Source organism: Pleuronectes platessa, chromosome 12 (genome assembly GCF_947347685.1).
Source record: "Pleuronectes platessa chromosome 12, fPlePla1.1, whole genome shotgun sequence".
NCBI classification, from domain to species: Eukaryota; Metazoa; Chordata; class Actinopteri; order Pleuronectiformes; family Pleuronectidae; genus Pleuronectes; species Pleuronectes platessa.
Window position 1 is genome coordinate 16,959,666 of NC_070637.1, and position 12,741 is coordinate 16,972,406.

At 43.9% G+C, this 12,741-nt stretch overlaps 1 protein-coding gene across 1 annotated transcript in view; it reads right to left on the reverse strand.

Annotated features, from left to right (window-relative positions):
• The window catches only part of zcchc24 (zinc finger, CCHC domain containing 24), a 33,125-nt gene extending 20,474 nt beyond the window's left edge, over positions 1-12,651 (reverse strand). Inside the window, exons 1-2 of the mRNA XM_053436021.1 lie at positions 12,165-12,651; positions 8,653-8,853 (exon numbers count right to left, since the gene is read on the reverse strand). Of these exons, the coding sequence (XP_053291996.1) occupies positions 8,653-8,853; positions 12,165-12,404 (441 nt within the window). The 5' untranslated portion in view covers positions 12,405-12,651. The remainder of the gene's footprint in view (positions 1-8,652; positions 8,854-12,164) is intronic.
• Between the last annotated feature and the right edge of the window lie 90 nt (positions 12,652-12,741).

The following is a 12,741-nucleotide window of genomic DNA, read 5'->3' on the forward strand; positions in this document are numbered from 1 at the left end:
TTGACGCTGTAAATTCCGTTTTATGTCTTTTAACAGCTGGTAATGAATAAGCCATTTGTGGGCTTGCATACCGTGTCTCTTTGCATTACTTTCCACTTTTTTTTTTTAAATAACTAAAACACTGCATGTCACCATAATACACTGTTGACAGCTGATTTGGGCTCACATCCCTGTGACTTTACATATTGATGAAAACTGTGTTTCAAGCACAGCCCTGATTCCTGAGAGAGCTGGAGCTCCTGGGGTCCTGACAGAAAAGAACTCGATGATACTTAAACATAAAGAGAGAAGGAGAGGTAGAAAAAAAGTAACAAAATTTAAACCACAGAAGAGGCCCCTATAGTCTATATGCTGACATTCATACCAACTATAGGACAGCCTATATGGTTTGTTGTTGTAAATCTTTTTTCTCCAAAAGATCCAAGACTGTATCCAAACATACTTGAGTCTGACGCACCACTGTGATGCACTGAGCGCCTTGAGGGGGGAACAATACAGGTCTGCCTTCCTGACCTCTCCGTCTAGAAGATCCTACAGACATACAATGACTGCCTTAATTACCAGAATCCATTCCCACCACTAGGGCTTTCCCCAATGGTGCCCATTCAGAGCCACAGTCTCTCCCTAAGGTGCCCATTCAAGCGCGACACAAAGCCAGCAGTGTCAGTCCCTGATCTCTTGACACCATATCCAGTCCTGTGTGCCAGCGCTCACAGCTTCACAGTGTCTATGTCAGTCGGTCTGCTTGTCCGTCCTCTCCGTCAGTGTGACTCAGATCATGGAAGAATCCCTCTTGTTGATTTGTGTCAAGAATTGGTGCTGCTACGGGGAGCAATTAGTTTGACCACATACCGATCAACCAGTGGAGATAAGCCCAAAAAAAAGATGGCGGTTTGATGTTGATGGATGAGTCTGTGGGTTTGACATGTTAGACTCTGGTCCATCCCAGAGTTGTTTACACCCTCTAACTTTCTCAGCTCACAAATAAGTTAAAGTGGGCAGAGTCTTTATAATGGTAGCCATCAACGTGTAGGTGATAATGTAAACGACTCATGTTTAGTGTCTGTTAAAGTAGCTTAATCTCACTGGCAGGACTGTATCAGTCTCAGAAGGTGAATTTGTGTGTGGAGTCCCCCAGGGATCATTCTTGGGACCCATTTGATTCTCTCTAGATATGCTGCTTATAGGACAGGTTATCATTAGTTTTAGTAACATCTATTGTGCATTCCGATGACATCCAGTTCTATTTTTCAGTTAAAATTATGAGTTTCTCAAAATTTCGGTTTTGGATTTCTGTAACCTAATGGTGTTGGACGCTAATTACTTAAGAAGGCTATCGTCATTACCAAAATCAACTAGTAACTTTGTAAACAGATGTTTTCACTCGACTGCTCTGTCACCATGTTAGTCAGTGTAAACGGATTCTGAGTATCATGGAATTTCAGGGGCATTGGTACCAACTTCCAAATCTCTGGCCCTGTGACATCCCTGGTATGAGCGAACAAAGCACTCCGGCCCTGGAGTGCTAACAGGACATCATGGTGTAGTGAAAGCCCGACCTTTGCCCCTCTCATGTCTACCCCCCCTCTGTCAGTGAAAGGTGAACCATCCTGTCTGAGTTCCTGAGGCCTCAGTGTATGGCGGCTGACCCTCATGACACTATAGCTGTGTTGACTAGTCAAAGTGTTGTTAAACTGTACAAGTTCACCGGTATTCTGAAGATGTTTGGCTGAAGAAGTGAAATAGTATAAAAGTAAGATGTTATATTTTTAAAGAGGTTCATGCTAAGGTGCTATAAATTGGTGCCTAAAGGAGATGAAAAGGGAAAACCTGAGGTGACCCTGGTTTCTCTCATCCTTCAAAGACAAGCTCGCATAAAGTAAAGTGACGAGCAACTGCCCCAAACACTCTTCAGTTTATTTTCATTTATTAACACCATCCTGCGTTTTGAAGTGCTGGCTCAGCAGCGTGGCAGGAAAAACAGCTTCATATAACAAAGTATTACATAAGAGGAAAACTTTCCTAATTAAGCTAACATAAAATAAACATCCAGGATACTGGTGTTGTGTTAAAGATTGGTCACTCAGATGATAGAAGGAACAAAGGCACTTTAGAGGAGACAGCTGATGGACTTTTTGTCAACTTAGCTTCGCCTAAAATGAGATAAATCATATCTTTTGACTTTGGCTTAGCTGACGCTTGGTCAGAGGATGGTATATTGTCTTTAGACAGCTCCCTCCTGATGATAGGTTGGGATCATTTCATCATGTTTCAACATTTTACCCGAGAGCAGCTGTGAGTTTACCTGCCTCATGGTAAATGTAACAGCGCACCGCCTCCCAGAGATGGGGTTATAAGTATCACAGTTCCCAAAACAGGAAGTGGTCCAATTGTTGTCTCAGCAGAAACTAAGAGGAAGAATGGGATTTCTGTACAGAACACAAACCAGCTGGCAGGAAACTGCACTTTTATCATTCTTTTAACTTTGATTTCCGTTCAGAGGAAGCACCCTCTGTCCCCTCTCGCTGGCTCGCTGTCTCCCTCGGCTATCGTGCCCTTCGCAGGCTTTTGAACTCGACCCTCTCCGTGTCTCTGTGCGACACTGACAAACTCGAGAGGCACTCTGCTCCATGACAACGACACATCCAATCTGCCTCCCCGCTCACAGCAAATGACTGCAGCCATGTCAGAAAAGGCCCGCCGGGGCCCAGAGATCATGGGGGTAAAATATGAAACACTCTCTTATGACAAAAGTGTGACTGCAATGTTGAGAGATTGTGTATGAACAGGGTTAACAAACTGCAGGATGCACAGAGACACAAAACAGCTGGTGGAGGCAGAGGACATGGTAAATACATGATTACACTATAGATATCTTTCTGAAGGCAGGACTCAAGGGTAAAGGACAGATGTAGGATCTTTGCTCTTTCTCCTCTCCAGAACATTATCCTCCAGGGGACAGCAATCATCTCCAGATAATAATCTACTGCTGTTGAATAATCAGCACTGGATGGGCTATTATAATAGACGGCTGGCAAAATTTGAGACGATTGAAAAGCATTTGCTTCCAATACAAGAGTTGACAAATGTTTTGCCAGAGGCTTGAGGCAGAGCTTTTATTAAACTGGACTTGAGATTGGGCTGGAATTTTTCTTTTCTTTTAAAGGAAGCTACAGGCCAGGTTATGAACCGAATTCTCTGCAAAGGAAGAGGATGAAGCGTTGGTTTAAATGCCAGATCCAGCCAAGGATTAAAAAAAATCAACTGGGTAAAGTGAATAAGACAGTTTTCCATCCTTTTATCCTCCACAGTTACCCACAAGCAAGGCACTTAGGCTGGTTCTGATTACTGATACAGCTGAAAGTCCAACCATATAACACCATCGACACTCTCTCTTCCAGATGTGGTTGTGGTAATCTGCCCTCCTTTAATAAAAATATCCACCTCAGACTTTTAGATCTATAAAACATACCTGTACGAAAAACCCTAAAAAAGGAGTAGATGGTGGAACTGCTGGCTTCAAGCTGTGTTTTTAATAATTTCCCAACCTCCAAAATCTTAGAATAAACCTGTTAGAGAAAAGGTAGAGAAAGTACATTGTGCATAGCAGGAACTCATCTACAGACAAACCGATTCAATTAATATTTGAGTTTCACACTGCAGGAAATTGGGTTTTCACACAGAGGGCTGTAATACTTGTTTTCGAAGACTGAAGCGCAAAGACTGGGCTTTGCGGTGATGTAACAGGGGTAAAATATAAACTGGCGATGTGTATTTGACACATTATACCCCTACTCAACTCCCATCTCCTTGTACAACAACAAGCTGAAACACTATAACAAAGCAGTTGCACAATTATCCCCCACGCGGCTGCCAGGCGATTCGGAAAGAGGGATCAGTGCTCTGTGAGAGGCAAACACTGGGAGATATAAAACCCAAAACATTTCGTCAAAACAAGAACCGCCAGTGTTTGTTATTGTAGACAAAGTGGTTCCGCAGTAATGACAAGTCATCAAGTTTATCGCAACAACCGAAGGAAAAGCACCAAGTCAGACATTATTACTCAAAGCGGGATTTGCCTCTGGTGTGAAGAGGCCCCCTCATTTCGCAGCTCCCCTCAGGTCTCTGTGTTGACACTGTTATGGGAGATTATGGCGACCATTTGTCAGACTGCTGCTGAAAAACCACATGAGGTGTGAGGTCCATCAAGGTAATTGGCACATGGTCCCACATACAGATCAGATCCATGCTAGAGGAGAATCAGGCGTGGCCAAATCAGAGGGGAAGTGAGGAGAGGAACTGTCAGCACATGCACTGATTAAAATCAAACAGGAAATCATGGACTTTGGAATAAATCCTTGTTCATTTGATATTTGAATGATTTGTTGCAGATCAGCATTTGTCACACATGAGGCACGTTTTACACTTTGTCAACTCGCCATGAACATTGTTTCATCTGTCAGTATCGTGAATCAGATATTAGAACTTGAAAGAAACTAGAAACCATCGCCTCACGGTCGCACGCCTCCGCAAACCAGTCAAGTTGCAGGATTGTGATCACAATCTCCCCTTGTGCTCATGAGTTATGTAGTGAAATAATTGCAAGAAAAGTTTTTTTTGCACATTATGAAGCTCAAAGTGAAGCTGAACTTTGACCCCTTGAACATTAAATGTAATCACTTTATCCTATTAGACATTTAAAATTCTAATAATTAATGTGTTCGTATCTTGTGGGCTCGTACTGACCTTGACCTTTAACCTCGACCATCAAAGCCTAATCAGTTCTTTAGTTTAATTCATATGAGAGAATTCTCCAATATTTTTTTATTCTTTGCTTGTGGGCAAAACTGGAAAAACTGATCTCTTTGCTTCAATCATGTTACAGATTAGTTCGGATCAGTTCCTTTAATACAGTAAGAGTGTATATTTCTTAATTCAGAGTCCCTTAAAGTTGTAAAACAATGTATATCATTTGATATGACATTTCCAGGCTTCAACCGAAATAGGCAATAGGATGACAGCAGTAGCAGCAGTGATAAATGTTGTGTCAGTGATTTTTGGCCCGTAAGTTTCTATAAAAATAAGTATTCCTCCAGTTTCAAAATATCAGAAATTGCCAAGAAAATGGAACAAAAACATGCCCAGGAAACTGTAACTCTGAGGGACTGAACCAGGGGAATGCATTACAACCATGAGTGGGGCAAAATAACTCCACACACACCAGCAAACACACACACACACACACACACACACACACAAATACACCACTACACACACACCACTACACAGCAGCAGCAGCAGCAGCAGCAGCAGCCTCCCCCCACACCTCCAAAAACCTGCATTCTGGCAGTGACATTTTCCATGTGTTAATCTCTCTACACAGACACATAGCAAGAAGATGCCACTGAATGCATCGTTTCGATCACTCAGAGGTGGGGCCAACTGCTGAGGGGATTAGTCCACTGGGCAGAACCGAATCATGAGCGCAAGTGGAAGATATCTTGGAAGGGGGCCAAAGTGAGGCAGTGAGGGGCATTCTGCTCATAACTGGGGGGGGGCGACCTCATTTTCCGAATAAAAGACAGTTTACATAACACCTCTGTCCCCATGACAGGGAGCACTGGGCAGCTGTTGCCAGGCCTGTGGCTTTGAATCCGCTACCCCTGCCCTACTCTCTCAGCACTGCACTCCTCTGTGTATTTCCAGTATTAACATGTAGTAACGAAAAGAGGTCTTAAATTTAAAGTGATGCATAAACACTTCAGTCACCTCAACTATTTAATCGCCTAACTCAAGTCTCCCAGAACAAACAGAGAGGGTAGAGAAAACTTTAACTGTTTGATGGATCCACCATTATCTGAATACAAGACTCCTTCAGCTGCTCAGTCTTTTGTAGAGCTGCAGTGGTTTTAAAGCAAAATCTGGACGGAGGTTGAAGGGAGACAGGAAATAAGGAAAAGCAAACATACAGCTGCCCACACCACTATTTAAAAATAATGAAGGTGTTATTCTTTACTTTCCTTTTGTGAACTAATCCCATAAAAAAACAAAACCCCAAAATACAGTAGCTATTTTCTTAAGACTTTCTGACTGGTTTTTACCAGAGTAAATCTTAAAAAACTTCCCCAAGAGTCCACGGCTCAGAAAGTCGATGTTCGATCCCCAGCACCTACAGTCTACATTCTGAAGTGTCCTTGAACAACATGCCGAACCCCAAATTCCCCCGGATGGCTGTGCCAACACTCTATGAATAGACATAAAAAGCGCTGCGTATAGAAGCTCTGAATGCATCGGTGAGTGCGACTTGAACAGTAAAGTGCATTGAGAGGTCAATTAGACTGCAAAAGCACTATATAAATAGAGTCATGTTTTTATTATCTATCTTTTATATAATATTTAGGTATAAGTGATGGAATTTGAACAAGATGTATGTCATCCTGTGTCTGTCTGAAAACATCTAAGCTCAGTGATAAAAGTCACAGCACAGAAGAGGAAAATAAAACATGCAGAGGTGATGTAGAGGAGAAAGACTGTACAACGCTGGACCTGGACGACAAACTTTAGCGCTGCTCTGTGAAGCAGGAGCCTCTGTTTTCATTGGCAAAGATGCTCTGGACAGGACAAACTACTGGCCGTGATGCATTCATCCTCGAATGCATTCCAGTGCCGGCAGATACCAGAAACTCCACGGGCACACAAACGATCGCCGCACTTTGTCAGACAGTAAGAAAATGTTGCTTGGAAAGTTACACGGGTGTTGGCTGAAAGCTGCGTTGAATAACTCTTGTTGAAAAACTCGTGTTTCTCTTGCAAGACACATCTGTTATTTGGGTCTTCAGCTGGTTTAGGCCGAGCCTGATCCTCTGTGATAGAGGCGTGCAGTGACAGGTGACTGGGCAGTAGGTGTAAGTGATGTAGCACAAATGGAAGTTGAATTTATGTTGAGAAAGATCCCAAGGGAGACCTGCGTAAGAGAGCTGGTGTTGGTCTGTGTAGGTGTGGAGGCTGTTTGGGGACTTTGCTGCTTTTTGACTTACTGTTGGCAGTTTAACGAACGGCTGAAATATAAACCAGAAGACGGCTGAGAGTGATTTTGAGTTCCACCCCTGAATGCTTACATCAACAGCCAGATTGATTTAACAGTCCAGGGCTTTATGTTTAATAGGGTTTAGTTTAGCACAACATTGTTTAGTGCAACGTTCTAGCCTTTTCCTTTTACAATGGCACACCGAAGATGAGTAAAGCACACTGTTTTGGAAATTCCTTCATATGGAAAACATAATAAACAGATTAGATTGAGTATGACTTAATGTACACCTGCTCCAGGGCTGGGTTTCCATATCATTTGATCAATGGTCACATCAACATCTCCAGCATTACATAAAGGAAAAAGGAAGGCAAACGTTACATGTTGAATGATATACAACAGCCCAATATTCCCCGTCGGAGTTGTCAGTGGATGATCTAACTCACACACAGCCGAGTTTGGAGCTGTCCAGAAGATATTTCATCAGTACACTGGTCTTTTACAGACCCCCCGAGACACAGTCATCATATGTCATAAAGAAAAGTCAAAGCATTTTAATATCACATCTGCTCCTCATTACCATTCCATGCAAAAGAAACCCAGGACTGGGGTTGGACTGTTGCACCTCACCCAGAGAAAGGGAGAGAATAAACGGGGGGGGGGGAGATTATAAAGGAGAGACACAGAGAGCACGGAGCTGTATAACACCACAGCAGTTTAACGGCTCATTCCGTCTCCAACAACATCACACAATGCCACTTCATGAACACAATATGTGCATCTTTTTTCAAACCAACCAGCCTTATTCTCTAACAGACATTTTTACCCAGATCTCATTTTAAGTAAACTGACGGCGATTATTTAAATCCTAAAAATTCTCTCGGTGCTCTCCGAGATGAGTTTCAGGAGATGACAACAGCTGGGAGCCCATTAGTCACACATTAGAGTGCTGTTGCCTCCATGCTCCAGCTCAAGGGGGATTTATTTACCATGGTGCCTCACAAAATAAGAAACTGAAAATTGAATCAGTGGAAAACTGGAAGGCAGTGAAATGCAACTGTAACCTTGCGGATGAATGTAATAACTTTCAGCTGCTTGTCAGAAAAAATGGATGTCAAAGCATTTGTCCATGGTTTCTCAGATCCTTTGTAAACTCACACAACTAACCCCGGCACCAGCACCGAGACAGACAGCTTCGTCTTCACCTCTGACTCTTGAACTCGCCCCTCAGGTTTCTTCATCACGGTTATTGCAGATAGTGTCACGTAGTGTGATGCTGCAGCAGTTAAGATTCACACAAGCGCACAAATACACACTCACTCACACACATGACCAGTGAGGACAGAGGCCGGCCTGTTTAACAAGTAGGTCAGACCAGAGAGAGAGAGAGAGAGAGAGAGAGAGAGGCAGAGAAGCATTGGCTGAAACAAGTTTAACTTTTCTGCTTGTATGGATCAAGTGAAAAGACTGAAGAAGTCTCAAGCCACATAATTAACTGCAATACAAAATATACCTGTGTGACTTAACAATGCAAATGTATGGACACCCACCAATAGGGATTTCTATGATGATTATTAGCGAATTCTGAAGCCTGGATTAAGTCATATGAGTTTCATGAGTCTCACCTGAGGGCAGTCCTTGATGTAATGGCCCTTGTTGAAGCACAGGTGGCACAAGTAGTTGGGTGGGGGTCTTTTGTTGGGTTTCCGTTGCTCCGCGGAAAGGGAGAGGTCTGAGAAATGGTCCGTCAGGGAGTTGAGTCCGTCCACTATGTTGTTCAGGGAGCCATAGGGCGACACGTTCTTGTACACGTTGTTGTTTAAGGCCTATAAAAATGAGAATAACATCAGACAGGGTATTATTAAAAACAATCCTGGGACGCCTGCACATTCGATTCACGTACAATTTCCAACCGTCATGTTTGATACACAGTATTTATGCCAAATGCAAGGTACCATATCTCATAACGCTGACATTAATCATCAATTTCCTTTATGTCCTATTTTTTCTGTTGGGCAAAGAAAAGTAGAAAAAAAACAAAAAACCCAAGATCCTCCAAGATCATTTCTCTCATTAAATTCAGAACATCTGGCGAGAGGCCCAGCTGTGCTCATGAGCTGGAAAAGTACTGAGCATGTCCACAGAGAAGGACGGGACTTCACAGAGGATGACTCATTGTAAACAAGATGGGAGGCATGTTCCCTCGTCAGCCTGCGGAGCATCAGCAATGTCGCCATGCGCTGTTGGCGGTAAACTAGCCGTGGTCAGTGTTTGGAGTCTGCTCGGAGCCACAGAGCACTGGGCTGCATGCATGCCACAGGGCCCGGTGAATCCATGAAAGATGCCCGCTGAATATTAATAACAGGGAGAGCGACGCCTGCACTTTTCCCTGTTCAGACACGTCTGCCTCTTTCTGTTGAAATACAATCCAGAAACGTACACACAGGGATTGACCTCTGGGTGAAGTGATGCTGATATTAGACAAGTTGATGGTTTAACAAGTCTCACTAGTCATCTGCCTTCACATTTGGCATTTTAACTGTACAACTTGCAAATAAAAACATCACTGAGTGCATGAAATCCCCCAAATAAAGGCTCCGTCATCCCGGGCCGGTCACGCCTAATTCGAGGTCACGGGTTTTCTGTGTGTTAATGTCGATGTTTAAATGCTGCACAGCCCAGGAGCCTTGGCAACATGGCCGGCACAGAGAGCCAAAGCTTTATCTGCAGGCGACGAGATTGTCTTGCTAACCAGCTCCAGCTTCAAGACTCATGTTCATTTATTACATGTGGTCATCGTAAATCAACCGTTACGGCTCTGCGGCGTCTCAGGTTTTCCATCCGCCAAGAGTTTTATCTTCAGTGTATTTCTGTGTTATGGATTAGCTCTCACTTTGTGGAAATGAGCATGTTTGCTAAACTCAAGTCTTTGGTGCAGACTGTAAGATTATTTTAACAAATACAAAACAGGAAACTGTGTTTCACATTTCTTCCAGTTTGGCCCTGAGATCTGTGACTGTCAGGCCAGAGGAAACAGACTTCACATACATCTGCTAATGGTGGGGTGAGCCTGTTTATTTTGTGTGTCGGTGAGTGCGAGTGTGAGTGTGTGCGACGATTGACTGCTCGGGACGTTGTGTGTTTATGTGCATATTTTCCAACACAAATAGGACTAAACTGATATCATTACCAGTCACTGTGTGTCCAAATCGAGGGGGACAACTACAGCAGATTTGTGTGTCACTGCTTTCACAGGTCACAGGATGATGTGTTGCACAGCAGGGGGCGAGCACACACTGATACGTTTGAGCCAGAGCTGTGGTATCTGGAGGAAACTCTCAAAGGGGGGGGACTGATTTGAGGCAGAATACATGTTTAAATGTCACATCAAAGCATTTGTCTTCTCAGCCGATAGATAAGGGTTAAGACGTTTACACAAAGCTGTCAGCGCATGAGACGGTGAAGACTTGTCGAATTCCCGATAAACAACACATTCATTAATTTGTCGTTTTTCACGCAAACTCGACTGTTGTGTGATCCTTTGCTGCAAAAATACAACCACATTTTGCATTACTCATCTCGTAATCAAATCCCTGCTGTTGTTTATTTTTCTTGGCTTAGCCAGTATAGCGAGTTGCAAAATGCCCCACCCCCCCCCCCCCCACCCCCACCCCCACCCCCACCCCTCAAACTGCTTCCAGACCCTACGTGTGTTCCCTCAGCGGATTGAATGGCATTACACAATTGCACGTAATGTATAATGTATACACCCAGTTTCCAGAGGACTGTTTCATGTTAAATCACTTCAAAGGGCCTCTGTGGTCAGACACCATAATAATAGACACCGGCGCTAGAAGGGCGAATGCACCATCCATCCCACCATTAGCGATTCCAATGCATAGCTTCCCAGTGACATAGATCTAAGGAGCTCAGCTGCAGTATACTGTACACTGTATACTTTTTACACTGCCATTTATCCAGCAGTATGTGATTATTCCTTGAGTGTGCATGTCCGTGGGTGCAGCTGAGGGGTGTGGTGATGGGGTTCCTTCTTGCACGGCGAGGTCCACCATATCAGGTTGGCACCCCCGCAGACATTATCGGCATGTTTGTCCCTAAAATTACTCGGAGCTATAAAAATAGACAATATATAAACAGGGATTGACTTTGTTTGCATAACCTGGTCTATTTGCAGGAGCCAGAGACAGCAGACCTCAGCTAGAGGCTGCTGCTGCTGCAGTGGTCCGTCCGAGCTCTCCAGACAGGAGAGGCCTGCAGGGGAATCTGTTCCCATCCGTCTGCCTGCACCTCTCTGATCAGAGGCATGTCTGTTTATTTTTTGCACGCCAGTTTCACTTTTAATTTGAGCCATGACTTACCAGGATGCTGCAAACAGAATGAATCATCATCCTGAATTACTTGTTTGATGTCTGTGAATTCCAAGTGTGTATTTGATATAATGTATTAGTATCATAGCATCAATATTCTTCCACTGTTAATGATTTTGCACTGTCCACCTGCTTCTATAAAACTATCTATCTATCTATCTATCTATCTATCTATCTATCTATCTATCTATCTATCTATCCATCTATCTATCTATCTATCTATCTCTCTATTTGTCGATCTATCCATCTATCATCTATTGATCTAAAAGTGTATTATTGATATTTCTGCGATTTTTAAGTATTTAACTATGCAGTAAAAGTCTAACCTTCGTTGTCAAACTTTAATAAGCTCAGCAAATTTTGTATATGTTACAATATTCCTATAACTAGAGTTTAACTGAGCTGTAACCACATCCTGCGGAATCTATTGAATCATATTCAGTAATTCTTTGGCCTAATAATGTGCATGAATGATCTATATCCCTCTTGTGTGTTGTATAAAGTATTTTAAAAGTTTAAAATGTTCTGATTTACAGTGTCAACACCACTGAAGAGGATCAAACCTTTAGAAAGCTGCTCTGATAGGACTATTTGAACATATTGTCCATATTAGAGATATCATGGCGGTTATCCTACCAGAATAGCCAATGCTGTACACGCTAAAACATTTGCTTGACACACTGTCCATTCAGCCGGACTAACTCTTGAGGTAAACTTCAAGCCTGATCCCAGAACGTGCGTGTGTTCACCTCGTTCCGCTGCAGCTGAAAGAAGTTGTTGAGATAGTTGGAGTTGAGGGACGAGCTGAGCTCCGCCGCGCCGGGGGTCTTGCTGAAGTTGAGATCCGGGTGGGAAGAGTTGGGCTCGGGTCGGAAGGCGTCGAAGGCGCTGGTCTGGTGGGGGTCCTGCAGGGAGAGGTAGACCCAGTTGAGGAGCTGCGCGGGCTGGTACACGGAGGCGCTCGTGTCGATGGCAGACAACAAGCTCATCTTTCAACTCAGATGGGCCGAACCGGATCTTTATCCACCGCTGGTTCTTGGGACTGGTCTCAGCTGCTTGCTTCGCCGCCTCTTCGCTCCCGCAGCCCCGGCAGATGGCAACAGCTCCTCGGTTCACGCCTCGAAGGGCCCTGTCCTGTCCTCCTCACGCCGGGAGCCTCGTCCCAGTCTGACGTTTCTCTGCAGTCATTGCGCGGACATGTCAGTATGAAAAGTTTCCCCCATGGTGCTCTGTCCGCCTTTAATGCAGCGGACCAGCACAGGCTCCTTGGATATGGAATGAGGACGCCTCCACGTCACTGAGCACGCCGGCCAATCAGCGTGCGGT